The sequence below is a fragment of the Dreissena polymorpha genome, chromosome 12 (assembly GCF_020536995.1).
Source record: "Dreissena polymorpha isolate Duluth1 chromosome 12, UMN_Dpol_1.0, whole genome shotgun sequence".
In the NCBI taxonomy this organism is placed as follows: Eukaryota; Metazoa; Mollusca; class Bivalvia; order Myida; family Dreissenidae; genus Dreissena; species Dreissena polymorpha.
The window spans coordinates 2,093,057-2,112,924 of record NC_068366.1 but is presented as its reverse complement, the minus strand read 5'-3'; the positions used below and the strand labels follow the sequence as shown (position 1 = coordinate 2,112,924).

The 19,868-nt window shown below is 34.5% G+C and overlaps 1 protein-coding gene across 1 annotated transcript in view; it reads right to left on the bottom strand.

Annotated features, from left to right (window-relative positions):
• The window catches only part of LOC127853773 (acetylcholinesterase-like), a 93,677-nt gene extending 74,446 nt beyond the window's left edge, over positions 1-19,231 (bottom strand). The window contains exon 1 of the mRNA XM_052388540.1: positions 17,131-19,231. Within this exon, the coding sequence (XP_052244500.1) occupies positions 17,131-18,722 (1,592 nt within the window). The 5' untranslated portion in view covers positions 18,723-19,231. The remainder of the gene's footprint in view (positions 1-17,130) is intronic.
• Between the last annotated feature and the right edge of the window lie 637 nt (positions 19,232-19,868).

Sequence of the window (19,868 nt, the reverse complement as noted above, 5' to 3'; positions counted from 1 at the left end):
ATTTGCGGGTATGTTTAAGTTTCTTTACCGTACCCGGGCTACATGTAAGTAAAGTTAAGAGTACCCGGGGTACATGTACCGGTAAGTAGTACCCGAGCCGAGAATGTCAATTGAAGGTGTTAGAGATGCATTGAACCATAAGATTAAAAAGGGTAATTAACCACGGGCTTATTAAAATTAAAACGATGACATTACATTGTACCAGCTGTTTATTGTTGTATACTGTAAGCTTGAAATATTTTAAATAATGTAAACAACTTACCTTGTATAAAGTTGGCACATTGTTGTCAGGTGTAGAAACTATTATACTTATTTCTGTTAAGTTGCACTGGCTGAACCAAAAGAATTATGTAGTCGTTTCTAAATAATCACGAAACAATCTACTAATGCATATATGCTTGCCAGTTGCTGAGTTTGTGCATTTCCATTCATTATACTATCGGCCTTGGCAAACAGCGTAGACTCAGATTAGACGCCGCATGATGTCTGCTATTTCGTATTTGGTACGCAGAAGATTTGCATATCCACGGGTGTTTTATGTCAAATGTTATGGTTTTCAATAGATCGTATACTTATCTACAAAACAGCGAATTAGCGTTCACTTTACATCATTTTTAATTATGTTATTTTGTTAATACTTTCTCGCGTTCTTTTCGCCATTGGTCGACGCCGTCTGCTATTTCCAACGATGAAGATTTCCATATCCACTGGCATTTTTTTATGTCAAATGTTAGTGTTTTCCAATGGATCGTATACTTATCTACAAAACAGATAAGTAGCGTTCACTTTACATCGTTTGAGATGATGTTTTTTTGTAAATACTTTCTAAGCGTTCATTCTGACGAAGTCGACCATTTTGACGGGTGTGAAGAAATACCGAATTTCCCGTAATTACCAAAATCCTCAGAAATCCACGAGATCCCACGAAATCCCCATTAATATTGATTGTGTATTGAAAAACTGCGTATTTTAATATAGATCGTTGCGAAATACGCTGAAATCACTAATGAAACATTGTTTTTATCAAAGTTTGATTTCGGGGATTTCGGTAGGGTTTCGGTATATCCACATAGAGCATTTTGTAATTCCGGTTATGTAAAACTTGCGAAACTTTTTCGTGATTTAATCAAAAAACTTGATTTTTCCCAGGTATAACGCCTACGCCAACAGGTAGATCGCATTCTGGTACATATACATGTCAAATTTCAGCAAACGTGCTAGGCCAGTTTTCAAGAAGCACAAATCGCGACTATATGCCTCAACTTAACGAAACTTAGCCCCCTTTATCATTCGTTCGAATGAACGTCATCAATGATGACGTCCAATACATCACTCATTCCATATCGATAAAATGGAAGTTTTACAGACCTGTATAGACAACTCATAAAATCATTGGAATACTAGAGTTGCGACACCTTAAGGGTTTCGCGGGATGGAATGAGTGGGAACTAAAAAAATGTGGGTTCGAAAATTTTGGGTCTAAACAAATGTGGGTACGAACATTTTGGTTACGAAAAAAAATGTGGGTACGAAAATTGTGGGTACAATGGGTCAATGTTAAGGTTTTAGCATGGCGGACGCCGGACAGCGAAAAGACACGACACGACACGATGAGCTGGCTATGACAATACCTCAGGTATTCTCCTAAAACAGCCGAGTGCATATGCATAAGTCAGTGAGTAATACTCAACAAGACTCATAATTGTCAAGCAAATTTGTCCCCTACCGGCTCCACCATTGTCAGAATTTATTTTATGTTTTTATTTATTGCCATAGAAACCAGAATTTTTGACGTAGGAACAAAATGAAATCACGTGCATAATGTCCTTATTGCCATCTATCCATGTTTCAAGTTTCATGAAAAAATATTAAGAACTTTTAAAGTTATCGCAGGATTCAGAAAAGTGTGACAGACTGACTGACTGACTAACTGACGGACACACAGAGTGCAAACCATAAGTCCCCTCCGGTGAAACCGGTAGTGGACTAATAAAAGCTAGGCACGGCGTATAAAATCAGAACCACTGGGCCGAATCTGCTGAAACGTGGCCACATTATAGAATATAGTCCAAACAAGCTACAGAATGAGCGTTTTTGGACCTGAAGCGTAAAACATTAACCAATGATGGACAGCACAAAATGGGTCTTTTGTACAAAACATGTAAACTTTAAGTGGCATTTAATGACCTTTAGACATCAGAAAGTTGCAAATTTTTAATATTCTGCACACTTCGACTTGTTTTTTTTACAAATTTAGAAGCATTTATGCTTGGGATGTATATAAACCGTGTTATTCAGTGTCAAATTTGGCCAAAAATCACAATAACATCCCAAAAATGGCTAAGCAGCAATGCCCCTTTAACATTATTCCTTATATTTAATTGTATTGTTTAAAACTGTGCAGCTCCATGAGATACATATGCATTCCAAATATCAAGTTGCTATCTTCAATATCGCAAAAGTATTCATAAAATAAGCGATTTGGGCCACATATATTTGACCTCTGACCTTGAAGAATGACCTTGACCTTTCACCACTCAAAATGTGCAGCTCCATGAGATACAAATGCATGCCAAATATGAAGTTGCTATCTTCAATATCGCAAAAGTACATGTATTCATAAAATAAGCGATTTGGGCCACATATATTTGACCTCTGACCTTGAAGGATGACCTTGACCTTTCACCACTCAAAATGTGCAGCTCCATGAGATACACATGCATGCCAAATATCAAGTTGCTATATTCAATATTGCAAAAGTATTTATAAAATGAGCGATTTTGGCCACATATATTTGACCTCTGACCTTGAAGGATGACCTTAACCTTTCACCACTCAAAATGTGCAGCTTCATGAGATACACATGCATGCCAAATATGAAGTTGCTATCTTCAATATAGCAAAAGTTATTGCAAAATGTTTAAGTTGGCGCAAACAGACAGACAGACAGACAGACAGACAGACCAACCAACAGACAGGGCAAAAACAATATGTCCCCCACTACTATAGTGGGGGACATAAAAAGATAACTGTGTATATTTAATCATAATGGCTCTGTATATCACACATGATAGGCCACTGCTGGGGCTTGAACCCAGAACTCATCTTACATTGTAAGATGCGTTTTTCAATTAAACTACAATGACTGTATCTTGTGAAGTGGAGCCAACATACACCCACATACCGGTAAGTGAAAAAATTATTCTGTCCATATATGTGTACTGGGCGTTTCTGACACATGTCGCATAACTGTTTACAACAAAAGATGTATACATAGATATATATACATAAATGGGGAAAAATAAACTGTCTATTTTTTTTTTTTTCATATATACACATTTGCTAGCAATGATTTATAATTATATCATGTTGAAATCATTTATAGACAGAATATTACTGAAACTGCAATAAACTATAAGATGGATAGATATAATGTTTCATTCCATATAGTACAATGAACAAATGTTCTTCCGATGCCATTTTCACTAAGGTATAGGAATTGAATCCTGATATACAACTAAAAATGTATGTTGGTTAGCATGAAATATTCAACAAATCCTCATATTCAAGCTTTGTCATCAATTAGTGAAATAATTTGTGGACATATCATAATAGAAAAATGCATTTCATGCCTCTAGATTGCATTATTACAGGGTTCCCAGCTTTTTGTATGAACAAAATTCCCTGACTTTTCCCTGATGGAAAATAAAACGTCCAGGATCATAATTTCGACCTATTTCTTGTTTTCTTTGTGTGTCGCCAGGTACCAAGTAAGAGAAAAATCAGCATTTTTATGTAGGGTCTTCACACGGTAAAATTATTTGTGCCCAAATAATAATAGATGAATGCATATTAGGCTTCAATGTTGCTTATACTATGACTACTGGTTCATACGATGCCAATTTTATAAATATCTATGCCAAATTTAATGAAATAGACTTGAAAATGTGTGTCGCCAGGTACCAAGTAAGAAAAAAAAACAGCATTTTTATGTAGGGTCTTCACACGGTAAAATTATTTGTGCCCAAATAATAATAGATGAATGCATATTAGGCTTCAATGTTGCTTATACTATGACTACTGGTTCATACGATGCCAATTTAATAAATATCTATGCCAAATTTAATGAAATAGACTTGAAAATGTGTGTCGCCAGGTACCAAGTAAGAAAAAAAACAGCATTTTTATGTAGGGTCTTCACACAGTAAAATTATTTGTGCCCAAATAATAATAGATGAATGCATATTAGGCTTCAATATTGCTTATACTATGACTAATGGTTCATACGATACCATTTTTATAAATATCTATGCCAAATTTAATAAAATAGACTTGAAAATGTGTGTCGCCAGGTACCAAGTAAGAACAAAATTAGCATTTTTATGTAGGGTCTTCACACGGTAAAATTATTTGTTCCCAAATAATAATAGATGAATGCATATTAGGCTTTAATGTTGCTTTTACTATGACGACATGTTCATACGATGCCATTTTTATTAATATATATGCCAAATTTAATGAAATAGAATTGAAAATGTGTGTTGCCAGTTACCAAGTAAGAAAAAAATCAGCATTTTTATGTAGGGTCTTCACATGGTAAAATTATTTGTGCCCAAAATAATAATAGATGAATGCATATTAGGCTTCAATGTTGCTTATACCATGACTACTGGTTCATACGATGCTATTTTTAAAAATATCTATGCCAAATTTAATGAAATAGACTTGAAAATGTGTGTCGCCAGGTACCAAGTAAGAGAAAAATCAGCATTTTTATGTAGGGTCTTCACACGGTAAAATTATTTGTGCCCAAATAATAATAGATAAATGCATATTAGGCTTCAATGTTGCTTATACTATGACTACTGGTTCATACGATGCCAATTTTATAAATATCTATGCCAAATTTAATGAAATAGACTTGAAAATGTGTGTCGCCAGGTACCAAGTAAGAAAAAAAACAGCATTTTTATGTAGGGTCTTCACACGGTAAAATTATTTGTTCCCAAATAATAATAGATGAATGCATATTAGGCTATAATGTTGCTTTTACTATGACGACATGTTCATACGATGCCATTTTTATTAATATATATGCCAAATTTAATGAAATAGAATTGAAAATGTGTGTTGCCAGTTACCAAGTAAGAAAAAAATCAGCATTTTTATGTAGGGTCTTCACATGGTAAAATTATTTGTGCCCAAAATAATAATAGATGAATGCATATTAGGCTTCAATGTTGCTTATACCATGACTACTGGTTCATACGATGCTATTTTTAAAAATATCTATGCCAAATTTAATGAAATAGACTTGAAAATGTGTGTCGCCAGGTACCAAGTAAGAGAAAAATCAGCATTTTTATGTAGGGTCTTCACACGGTAAAATTATTTGTGCCCAAATTATAATAGATGAATGCATATTAGGCTTCAATGTTGCTTATACTATGACTACTGGTTCATACGATGCCAATTTTATAAATATCTATGCCAAATTTAATGAAATAGACTTGAAAATGTGTGTCGCCAGGTACCAAGTAAGAAAAAAACAGCATTTTTATGTAGGGTCTTCACACAGAAAAATTATTTGTGCCCAAATAATAATAGATTAATGCATATTAGGCTTCAATATTGCTTATACTACGACTAATGGTTCATACGATACCATTTCTATAAATATCTATGCCAAATTTAATAAAATAGACTTGAAAATGTGTGTCGCCAGGTACCAAGTAAGAACAAAATTAGCATTTTTATGTAGGGTCTTCACACGTTAAAATTATTTGTTCCCAAATAATAATAGATGAATGCATATTAGGCTTCAATGGTCCTTTTTTCTATGACGACATGTTCATACGATGCCATTTTTATTAATATATATGCCAAATTTAATGAAATAGAATTGAAAATGTGTGTCGCCAGTTACCAAGTAAGAAAAAAATCATCATTTTTATGTAATAATAGATGAATGCATATTAGGCTTCAATGTTGCTTATACTATGACTACTGGCGCGACTTAATAGTTATGGACCAACCCCATTAGGAGAGTCAACCAGAAAATCCCGAAAAGTTGACAGTTAACAAAGACCGGTCCAAAACAGGTTTTAAATGCAGTTATTGGCCCAAATCAATCACGTCTTGATTGGAAAGATTGACATTTTTCACATTTAACCGATACATTCTTTCACAAAATACTATCTTAAACATTTAAAATTTATCTATTCTGCTCTTTCATATCGAGAAAAACAGCGATGTGTCAGACTTTCTTGAAATGCAAATCTCCCGAGATTTCACGGTATTTCTACTTTTAGTAACATACCATATGTCAGTCAATAGCGATACATCGCTAATGTTATACTTGTTATGTACAAACTGACTTAAAATAAAATTTGTATTTGTATACCATGTGCTCAAGTGTTTTCAAATTCAGAATGACATTTCCCGGTATTTTAGAATATTCTGGCTTGTTTTGTTAACAAATTGTAGTGTAAATACAAACTCAAAGTAAATATTTAAAACTACCCGATTCACACTGAAATCAGTTTTATAATCCACCAGACGTTTGTTGTTAATCACAAATAATAGATTTCAGAAAACAAAGGTAATGTTTTATTGTTTACAATATCAGCAAAAGATGTCAAGGATGATCCGACAGTATCCAAATGAAAACTAGTCTTGGACAAAGCGACAATGGCTTCAAAATTGTGAATTTCAGACTGATGAGAGTTATTTTCATCTATTGTTAGATGCATTTGAAACATTTAAACCTTAAAATATTCCTCGATGCAGTAATTTATATTCATTCACCAATATATGTAGTAATGTATCCAAGAAAATGAGTATTCTTTGATTTATTGCGTGACATAAATATGTTACGACTCTGGTTGACTTTAGATACAGAGTTGGCCTCAGAGAACAGGTATGTCAATACCATATAAATTGTACGCTGAAGTTTCTTTAGCTAATAATTTTCTAATGTTGACAGACCATTGACATTGCTGAGGTTTGTTGATTTAAAGACTTATTATCATCACGGGCAGAAAAACATTATAGACATTAAACAGCGCGTCATTAAGTAGACAACAGCTGCACAATTGTATGGTAAAAGGTAAATATGTATCTTAATAATTATGTTGACAACTAGCTTACGCAGCAACGTCCGAAAATATGAAATATCCGACATGTATTTCAATATTTAAAATTCAAGATATAATGACGACTGAACTGTTTTACTTTAAGTAAAAAACGGTAAAACTATGTTGAAAATGAAACACAACAAACTAAATACTTATCTGTTACGGCTAAACGACTAATTATCCCAATATAATACTGTCATTGAATCGCACATTTCAATTATAATTATTCCCCTTGAAAGTTAATGCATATTGATATAACGAATTCATCAAACGTTATCAAACATTAGTAATTTGAATTGCATCGGATTCGCACAATATTATGTGGATGTAAATCCGATCCGGTTGTTGTTTATGTGTCAAGCTCATTTTGTCAGTGACTGAGTGAGATATAATAAATTTCTTCCGTAGTAAAATCTACTGTAAAGTACACAATGATACTTACGTAATTCTGTCGTATCCGTCTGAATAAACATCCGCTGCACAAAATATAGACATTTGTATTAATGATAATTAAACACAATCATATTTTCTGTGCTTATTGAACTAATAACACTGAGTTTCTTTGTCGCGTTACAAGATGGCGGATGTCTAACGCTGTTTGTGAAGTGACGTCACAATGTTTATCTGTGCGCGTGCCCTTTCCCATAAAAGTATTTAAACACAAAATACTCGAAAACTTGATTTTTGCCAGGTATAACGCCTACGCCAACAAGTAGATCGCATTCTGGTCCATATACATGTCAAATTTTAGCAAACGTGTTCGGCCAGTTTTCAAGAAACTCAAATCGCAGTGATTTGCCTCAGCTTAACGAAACTTAGCCCCCTTTATCATTCGTTCGATTGAACGTCATCAATGATGACGTCCAATACATCACTCATTCCATATAGAGTTGCGACACCTTAAGGGTTTCGCGGGATGGAATGAGTGGAGATATCAAATCAAATTGAAAAAAAAATTGGTACGAAAAAATATGTGGGTATGAAAAAAAAACAAATTTGAGCACGAAAACAAATTTGAGTCAAAAAAAAGGGTACAAACAAAATAAGGGTACGAAAAACTATTTAGGTACGAAAAAATGGGTACCAATTAAAAAATTAGGTACGAAAAAATTCGGGTACGAAAAAAATTTGACTACGAACAAATGGGTACAAACAAAATTTGGGTACGAACAACTTTGTGTACGAAAAAAAATGGGTATGAAAAAAATGTGGGTAGGAAAAAAAACAATTTGAATACGAAAACAAATTAGAATACGAAAAATATAGGGAACGAACAAAATTAGGGTACGAAAAAACTATTTGGGTACGAAAAAAATGGGTACGAATAAAAGTTTGAGTACGAAACAAATTTGGGTACGAAAAAAATGGGTACGAAACAAAATTTGGGTACGCAAACATTTGGGTACGAAGAAGATGGGTACGAAATAAAATTTGGGTACGAACAAATTTGGGTACGAAAAACATTTGGGTACGAAAAAAATGAGTTCGAAAAAAAATTGGGTACGAACAAATTTGGGTACGAAAAACATTTGGGTACGAAAAAAATGGGTACGAAAAAAAAATTTGGGTACGACAAAAATTGGGAACGGAAAACATTTGGTACGAAAAAATGGGTACGAAACAAATTTGAGTACGAAAAAAATGGGTACGAATTTTTTTTGGGTACGAACAAATTTGGGTACGAAAAACATTTGGGTATGAAAAAAAGGGGTACAAAAAAAAATGGGTACAAAAAAATTGGGTACAAAAAATATTTGGGTACGAAAAAAATTGAGTACAAAAAACATTTGGGTTCGAAAAAAAGGGGACGAAAAAAAGAATTGGGTACGAACAAATTAGGGTACAAAAAAAATTGGGTACGAACAAAATGGGTACGAAAAAAAAATTTGGGTATAAAAAAATTTGAGGACGAAAAAAATGGGTACAAAAAAATAGGTACGAAAAAAATATGGGTACGAAATATTATTGGTACGAATTTGTTTATATTTAAAATCAATTTTGAATTGTCTAGCGGGTGAATCGTCTTGTGGGGGTGAATTATCTTGGGGTTGCTATTAACACTACATGTACTTCCGGCTTATCCACGTGTTTAAAGCGATTGCGCAATAAAAAACACCACTTTTTCGTCATTTTATCAAAAACTGGATTTTTCCCAGATATGACGAAAACGCCATATACATGAGAAATTTCAGCACAAGTGTCGGGCCAGTTTCAACACTCTCAAATCGCTGCTATACGCTGGAGCTTATCGAATTTTAGTCGCCATTATCATTTGTTCAATTGAACGTCCTCAAATGATGACGTCAATAGAGCACTCATTCCATAAAAACCAGGAGTCAATGACCCCTGGACTGAAATTTTGAGGAGTCAAATTGAAAAATTCTGGGGTCAATTTTGAAGCGCGTTAATTGTGTTTTTGTCTGTATTATTCAATTTTTTTTAGATAAAACATGCTCCAAGAGTTACACAATATCTAAAAAAGTTATACTGCGTTATTAAATAAAAATACCATGATACATAACACAACATATTTTAATGAATTGGTACACAAAGATAAGGACAAAATATCAATAATTTGTGCGAACAATATCGACTTTAAGTTTTTCAAAAACAAAACATGTTCATTTTACAACTTTTATTATTTCTATCACTATACTATGTTTATTTGTTAAAACAATAAATGCTCATTAAAATCTACTTTATCATAACACATTTAAGTAATTTAAGATATGTACCTGTAGCACCTTTTCATCACATATTTATCTTGTTATAAAACTTATATTATCATCATCCCTATGATAGCTTTTGTACAAAAACACAATCTTAATGCATGGAACATCTAGTTTATCTATTACTGTTTATCCGAATACTATACACGTCGGAAATATATACACTTAAGAATGCCTTACCAGTAGTAGTTTAACTTTAATAATCCAAAATTTCCTTGTTGTTATCTGGTTTAACAAACCTTATTTAATGTTTGTTAAATCCAGTTAATGCTATCTCCATTATTGAATCACCATTACTTGTAATTTGATTTGTTGTTGTTGTTTGAATCGCCATTTTTTAATTGAACGCGGGTTTAATGTTAATTTACAATACGTCCGCCATTTACAATGTCAAAGGTCAGACGTAGCAATTTAATTCTACTCGGGTAATTTATATCTAATTGAGAAAATGTGTTTTCTTAATGTTTATGTGTAGTATTATGACTTGTGAGTATAAAAAAACAACGCCCGGGGTAGACCTCCATTCCCTCGATTATAGACCGAGTTTCAAATACTGAAACATTAATTTTGATTAGGAGCACAGGGGGATTTATTACCATGGAACTGGAGAGGTTAACTGACTGACACACGGGTTAAATTTTCGATGCGTCAAAATGACGCACGGCAGAAAAAAGGGTTGCGTCAAAAATGAGTCATTTTTAATTTGCTCGCGTCAAAACGCAGGATTCTGCTTCTATTGAAATCCCTGGTCCAATATTTATTTTGAAGTTAAATATGCATACCGATGTTGATGAAGATTAGACTAACAGTGTGACTTCTGTGGTATAAACATGCATTTTGTTTATTTAATATATTAACCAATTTTGTTAGCTCAAATGACCCAGTGTCAAACTTGGCTGAGATTTAATTTATACAAATCTTCTGACCAAACTTCATTAAGATTTGAGAATAAATTAAAGAAAGCGAAACAGTTTTTCAAATTCAGCCAAGACATCATAAGAACAAATGACCTGACCAAGTTTCTTGAAGGATGCACAGTAAATGTGATTTCTAGAGTGGTAACAAGATTTTACTATAGCCATTGGCCCATATAAGGAAAACTGCTACGCCCTCAACGGCCATGGTTTTAAACCGACAGAACATTTTTAACTATACCCAAATTAATAAAACCTTATCAAACATTAGTAATTTGAATGACTATACATGTATTAAACACCCCAAAAAACTCATGAATGTAAATCAAACCCCGTTGTTGTTTACTTTTCAACCCCAGTTTGTGAGAAATAAATGGGTTTCTAAAATTTATCGCATGGAAATGGTATATACAATACTAATAATTCAACTTGTCATAAAAAATTTGAGTGCACAATTATACTTACAGAGTATTCTGTCATATCTTTTACCTGTCAATAATACCCGAAAGGGGAGTTAGACAGTATACAGTCTTGGCCAAACATGGCCGTACCGACGGACACGTCCTGTAAAATTGTGTAAGGTCCGGCCTGTCTGTCAAATTTACAGGACTGATTGTCCGGTAAAAAAAACAAAAACAAATTCATAGGTTTGTTTATGGCTCTGAAAGTTTTCTGAGGTGCAAAAATAGCAATAGCGTCTTTATACATGTGCTTTTCCATACCAACGCTCTTTCTGCTGATGGAATTTTCCGAGGGCACCTGATTGGTCTATTTATGTGCATCTTACAAGTGCGGGTCAGGACGGTCCAAATCCATGACGGCCTAGTCGCTTAACAAGATAATCATAAATCTGATTATAAAAATTTAAATGACGCAGATATCAATTTGTGTGGTTTTAATAGCAATAGTAATGTATAATAATGATCATTGTAATTCAAACCGTTATTATCTTGGCTATCAATGTCCACGCGTGAAACAGGCCGGTTGTCATTTATCGAGGCCGTTGTAAGTTTTGGCTGTATTGACCAGACTCATACCTGACATGCGCGCTAAGCAAATTTATTAGCTTAGTTAAAAAAGTATAAAGTACTTTTGTTTTGGAAATTGTTCTTAAGATATTACAAAGAAGAGATTCCTGTTTATATTAACTGTTAACATGCGTTCAGCATTAAATTATTTATTTTTTCTAAACAAGACTAGTACCATGTATGGCGTGTATTATTATTTAACGTCAGATACAAATGTGTGACCTTAAAATTAATACCTATTCAATAATTTTATCATTTTATATCATAAACACCTTTATCCCGGCAATGAAACCAAGTTATTTTACTAACTATTATATTCTGTAGCCAGTAGATCCTATAAAAAAAGAGCAGGTCCTGTATTTTTTCCCATTTTACAGGACCTTCTGTCCAGTAAATATTTGCCTAGTTTGAATTTGACTGAGCATACATAGATAGATAGAAAAACCACACGCTGCACATATTACAGGCTTTTGTATTGCTGATATTTAATTTCTTCTTTGCATATTCAATTGATAAAAAAACTCAAATGGATGTCTTTTCTTAGTTTGCTGTCTTATTGTACCCTCAAATTATAAATGTTTCTTCAATGATTGAATTTTCAGAAACCTCATTCTTTAAAAGAAATTTTCAAAGTTATTTGGTTAAAGCCACACACTTTGAAATGAAATACATGTTAATCAATACATAAAGATGCAATTTGAAGGTGTGCAAAATTGTCATTAAATCTATAGCCTTACATGTGTATATTCTAATTGGCATAAGTAAAATTAAATCTATAGCCTAGTTAGAAAGTAATATATTATTGTTTAAATGGTACCGCTTTTAAACCGAAAGTAGGATTTGTAGACATATACGTCTATTTCGACAAATGCAATTATTTTTAAGTTTTAAAGCGCAAAAAAGATTGATTTCTACCTTGTAATCACCAGATATATTCTAAATGGCAAAGATAAAAATATGTTAATTATTTATACATAAATTTACTATGCCATGCAGTTAATTTTTAGGTGTGTGGCTTTAAGTCATTTACAAAGTTGAGCAAATATAATCATTTTTCTAAAAATAAATCATCCTCTAAAGCCCCCACTGAGATTCAAACTCAGACCTCTTTCCTCTGTGAAGGAAAGTATTCTATCTTGAAATACAAGGGCATGTAAGAGGAAAGTTAGCTATTTTAAATCTATCAACACATAGATTTGAACAATATTTATATGTTATTAAAATATGCAAACAGCCCATAAGTTTATTTTTCACATGACCTTCAAAACAGAACAGACATCTCTGAATCTGCAATACATTACATTCTTAGGTGTTAACAAGGTAAATGTTGACGACTAACAACAGACGACAGACAAAAGGCGATCACAAAATCCAGAGTTTAAAAGAATTTACGATACACGAGATACGTATTTCATACTTTACAAGAGCGAAGGAGTCATAAAAAACTTAATTTATTATTAACAACACGCTTACCTCAATTTTAACTTTAACCCAATGCTTTAAACAATAAAGTTACAATGATATGAACTTCCATTTTCTGTTCTTCCTTCCCTTTCTCATAAATTATTTAAAACCACATTATTTTTTAATAATAAAAGTATTAAATGCTAACCATTCTGACCTTAAACACAATATAGGAAACCGTACATCCAACTTGTCATCATTAAAGTCCAGAGTTTACATGAAATTATGTTACACGAGATATGTATTTCATACTACACTACGCGACCCGTGATTTTTGCTGCAATTCTCGCATCACCGCATGTACAGGTAACATATATGTATACATTTACATTATACATTGCAATAATAAAGCTTTTGTTGTTGTTGTATACAATGGGCGTATTAGCTAAAATACTCCCGTTCCGACATGAATTTGATGAAGTAATGTCGGAAGCTTTAACGGCTCCAAATTAATATAACAGCGCAGAATGATCATGCAATAATTATTGAACATAACATGTAAACATTATTTAATTATATTCCAGGCCCGAATACACTACCACTTTTCAAATTCCATATTGTTGCCATATACATGTAGCACTGTCTAAATTGAAAGTTGCATAGTGTTTCGTCATTGGTCGGTTATAAATACCTTGTTTCTCTATACATGGTATTTGATTTAGACAAAACTAATAATTTGGTAATTTACGAGAAATATGATATAAGCTTTTTAAATACGCTCGTCCCACATTATGCACTGTACTCTTTACACTTCTGAAAAATGGCGTAGTCATATGGTTGTGTTAATGAAATTCTCAAGCATATTTACCAACATAAATGTTTAAGATTATTTTTTTCGTAAGTGAAGTTGTAATTATGTTGGATTATTTGATAATTGTGAACATTAGAAAAGCGTTATGTATACAGTTATCGATACAATTCGGTTTATATGCATGAATTGCTGAATCATCGATGTCACAGATATCCACTGCAATCACGGCGAATCACTGCAAAACTGAGGGGAATCAGGGCGAAGATTATCTTGCTCTCGCGCGACGGCAGAGTGACGAATCACGTGAAATCGCGGTGATTTTCCACTCAAAAAGCAAACTGTCCGCCTTGACTCCGCAAATTAGGCAACAATCACGGGTCACGTAGTGTATACATTGTATATACAGAAGCGAAGGAGTCATAAAAAAACTAAATTTAGTATTAACGACACGCTTACATTTACATCAATTTTAACTTTAATCCTTTGCTTAAAACAATAAAGTTACAAAGATATGAACCTCCAATTTTGGTCATCCTTCTCTTTGTCAAAATTTATTAAAAACCACACTATTTTTTTTTAATTTGTGTATCAAATGCTAACCATTCTTACCTAAAACATGATTAAGGAAACCGAAATTTTGACGCAGCGAGTTATTTTATTCTTATGGAAGATTAAATTATGCATGACAAAAATACAATCAATACAATATGCATGGCAAACACAAAATCCAAAATAATATTGGATTCTTTCTATGCTTAAAAACATATTTAACTGCACGACTGACTTGTAGTCATTAAAATCCAGAGTTTAAATGAAAATACGCCACACGAGATATAGCTGTATTTCATATCAATTCATGTGTGCTGAACAAAGGGGCAATTATACACTAGGCTTACAATGCTCAAACCAAAAGGTTCCAAATTGTTGCAAACAAATAAATTAAACATTCACATTTATCAATTATAATTACAAGCTATTTGTTTTTGTACTGATATAAATTAAGGTGTGGTCAACCTATGAGAGAATCAGGTGAACCACTGCCCTAATCAGACATCAGCCTGAATTAATGTTACTCAGCTTTACATATTCTACTAATTATTAATTAAATAAAAATATTAAATCTTGACAGAACTTTGTCAAGTTGACGATGCTTATAATTTGAGAAGTTAATGATTTATAATCATCGAGGGGGTATTCCAGACGTAAAACATTGCATCATTACATGGAAAAACAGCTGCACAACTGTATGCGAAAAGGTAAAACAGTATATTCTATCGAGAACTAACTTGCATAGCAACGTCCGAAATGTGCAAACTCCGACATCTATTTCGATATTTATAAATTCAAGATATAACGTTAACTGAACTGTTGTACAGAAATCAAACTATAAAACTTGTGTTTTGATAAAAAAATAAGCAAAGCAAACCAAAAAAACTTACCCTTTTAACGGCAAAACAATTAATTTATCCAATATTCAACACATGTATTTCCATTCAAATTATGGCTGCCCTTGAACTTTAACGGTTGATTGTCGTTTCGTTCCACTATCAGTTCGTGCCACTAATATTTGTGTTGTTTATTTTTCAAGGTAAGTTTCGTAAGAAATAAATGTGTTTGAAAACTTTCTCGTATGGTAATGGTATATAAAATTAAACTCATCGGACAAATTCAAGAACACAATGACACTTACCAAGTTTTCTGAACAACCGTACACAGCGCAAAATGCGGGAGCCGCGTGATGTCTATTTCCATATCCACGGGTGTGTTTATGTCAAATGCTAGTGTTTTTCAATAGATCGTATACTTATCTAAAAAACGGCGAAGTAGCGTTCACTTTAATTATTTTGATGATGTTATTTTGTAAATAATTTCTCGCGTTCTTTTCGAACGTTCATTGGCAGCCATTTTGATTGTTGGTTGTATACTTCCGAAATTATGTGTTTTAATGACTCTCAAAAATGTTTTTAGTGCAAAAATGGTAGTTTTAAGTATCGATTTCTCGGATTTATTATATATATTTTGTTAACTTATTTGCCTTTAAATTTGATTGTTTGTTGTTTACTTGCGAACTATTTTTCATGTGTACGCTAGTGGATATGTAATCAGGTTACCATATTTACATCAATGAAATTTAACTGTTGTTTGTTTTTGTTTGTTTTTTTAATATTTTCTAAACGGGTTCAGCTTCGTATGTTAAACGCAATATGAACTTATTTATTAATTTGGGAATACAATCGCAATATGTATTAATTAAAATCAAATTTGAAGTGTATATCGCGTGAATTGTCTCCTGGGGGTGAATTGTGTTTGGGTTGCTATTAACGCTATTAACGCTTCCGGCGAGAACTCATTTTATAGCGATTGCGCAATAAAAAACACCACTTTTTCGTAATTTTATCAAAAACTGGATTTTTTTCCAGATATGACGAAAACGCCAACAGGTAGATCGCATTCTTGTCCATATACATGTCAAATTTCAGCAAACCTGCTGGGCCAGTTTTCAAGAAACTCAAATCGCGGCTATAACCAGGAGCTTAATGAATTTTAGCCCCCTTTATCATTCGTTCGATTGAACGTCATCAATGATGACGTCCAATACATCACTCATTCCATATGCACTAGTTCAAATTCTTTAGAAAAATTGTTTTAAAAAGTTATTTGGAATAAACATCACTTATCGGTGTGTTACATTCAATAACGTTTAATTGGGAAAACCCAACAAAGTCACGTGACCCCGCACCCTGGTAACAGATTCATAAGAAACAGAGCATTTTATCATGCTATTATGACTAGATTAATATTTGTGTTGGCACGGAGACCGAATACAGTCATCCTGACAATACGAGTCAACAACAGTTCGTTAATGTATGTATAAAACACATCAACAATAAGTCAATAGTTCGGTAGTGTTTGTATTAAACATGTTAACAGCAGTTCGGTAGTTTTGTATTAAAAACACATACGCCACGATGAGAACTGTTATTCTTGACGAAAATGACTTAAAATGTGGAAAACGTTTATGTAGTTATATTTTGAATACAAAATAACATGTCATTTCTTAAAAGTGATTTCAAAACCTGTTCGCATACAATTAAGCATCATACATACCCAGTTCTCGCAAAATGTGCGATCATTTTGATGAGCCTTGTTGACAGAGCCCTCTGTTCCACGGTCGGCGTGAATCCCGTCAAGTGGTTTACAAACTGCATACCTCGCTCACTAAATCCAAACAGGAAGTGGACGTCGTCGGCGCGGTTGGCCCCCGACAACCAAACAGGCGCCTGCGTAAGATTCAAAGGCTCCGAAAACTGGTAAAGGTAGGTGCTGCCTTGCCCAAGCAATGCGTGAAGGTTTGCGGTTCGAACCAGCGGCGCCGCGACGTCCACATCCGTAAAGAGATCCACTACGCGCTGCCGTAGACGCTGGGGATCGTCGGCGCCCGTAAAGTCGTTGTATTGAAAGTTAACGGTCTGCGTAATAGATTGCGATATGTTACTACCGTAAGTCAAGTTTATAACCATGGGAACTAAGATCTCCCGTATGTACGCCCTGCTAACATTGAACTTATTGTCCGTAATGTTCAAACGCTCCGCCCACAGCAGCGCAACATGAGTCCCGCCCTCCATGTTGTTCAGGCCAAGTAACAGATCTACGTTCAGGAATCCAAGCTCCTCTGTTGAGTTGTCAACCTTCGCCTGGTCGGACATCATGACTTCCGGATCAGAGCGCAGGAACGTGCCGTCAACTGAGGGTCTAAACGTGAACGACTTTTCGTCTAAGGCGTTAAATATGTCGGTTAGACTCTTTCCTCGAAGGCAGCTCATTATTTCTGCATCTGACGCCCGCTGACAGCCTATCTCCTCAAGCACATCCGGTTCAATAGAGTTCCGCACATAAGATTTACCACCCGAAGGTGGCAGTGCCGTGCCGCTCAGTGAGACCACACGGTGGATGAGGCCCCTGTTTCCCGGATACAGCGTGTGATAGATCGCGTTCGAGGCTCCAAAAGAATGACCGACTAGCGTCACCTTTTTGGGGTCCCCGCCAAAACTATGTATGTACTTTGCAATCCACTGTAGCGCCATCTGCTGATCAAACAACCCGTAGTTCCCGGGCGCTGCTTCGCTACCGAGACTAAAGAAACCCAGCATACCTTGACGGAAGTTGATCACCACAACCACGACGTCCCCTACCGTGCACAGAACATCGGCAGCGAAGGCGCTGGAATATCCTGGGGAACTGTATAAGAAAACGAGCACCGGAAGTGACGACTGGTTAACGATAGTGCTGTTTGGCGCGTATATATCGAGCGTTAGGCAATCCTCGGACATCATCACAGTCTTCACGTCAAATGTGCCCACCCTAGCCGGGTCGCCGTGGTGGTAGCATGCCGGACGGTAGTACGTCCCGTTGTACTCCCCCGCCCACGGAGTTTTAGGCTCAGGTCGCCGGAAACGGATGGGAGGTTCGGCGTAGGGAATGCTCAAGTACTGCGAGAAGAACATGACTGACGGATTTCCGGTATCATCGTATGATGTCACTTCCTCAATAGAACCGGAAATATTGCCTAACGCCGTCTGAACAATGATAAGTTCGCATGAGGCGAACTGAATACTACACGTTACTATAAATGTTATCCATAACTGAATTAAACATAAATTGTTATTTAATATAAATCCCTTTATATTATCTTTAGACATTGTTGTACGGGTGTTTTTATTCTTAATTCTCCTATCAGAATGTCATAGTTTTAGTAGCAAACGTTTATGCTGTGTCTATACTTAAATCCATTAAGGTTTCATGTAACAACTAAACAGATAACAACCTGTAACATAAATCAATATTTTTTGTATACAGACTGGTCGTAACACTTCGAGCGTGAAGTACGTGTTTAGTCAACCGATAGGCACTAATCAACTTCACTAATCAACAACTGTAACTGTGAAAACGTAAATAATACCGCATGTATAGATTTATATGCATAGCATAGCAAGTTTATATATGTCCATGAAATGCTTTTATTAAACCAAACGTGTGGACGGTTAGATCACAACTCCCCGCTGGTTCAACTGCTCCATAGCTGTGCCTTTGTGCGGAATCTTTATAACGCCCTAATCCGCCATTAAAAGTTTTTTGAAAGCGCGCAGTGTGAAGTGTATTGAACAGATTTTGATACTTTAAATAACGAACACTGTGGTGGTTTAAACTGGAAAACTTCAACTGCAGTTTGTTTACGGATTTGGTAAGAAAATGAAAATAACTTCAGCATTGCGTGTTTAAGACCAATTAACGTGCTCGTACCCTGTACGTATTGATTTGCGAAGTATCGATAACATTCACGTATATTTTACATACTACGGCGGCGTGCTGTTGATTAAATTCTATTTTTAACCAATTTAAACTATCGGCTTTATGTTAATTAAACTATGGCACCCAGTTTATACGAGCTTGTGGTTTTACTTTAATATTGTAGACTGTATAATCATCGACAGCTTGTTCGTTAGAATTCGTGTTTTTTCCTCAGGTATGGAGCTTGTTGTGGTCAAGAGACACATCAATATACATACTTTTATTAAGTATCATATACGTGTCGTATCAAAATCGTTTATATTCATTACATATTTTACATACCATATACCATTAAATTTTAAATACACATGGTCCCTTTTGCACCAATTGGGCGAAATAAAACTATGAAGCGCATACGAATGAAATTTATAAAAGACTGATCCATTAACGCTACTTTGATTTTTGAGCTAAAAATACTGGCTATCATTAGTCGGCAAAGTTCGTGGCCTTATATTGCTGATGATGGGCGTTAAGTTACTAAAGCCAACATATTGTCA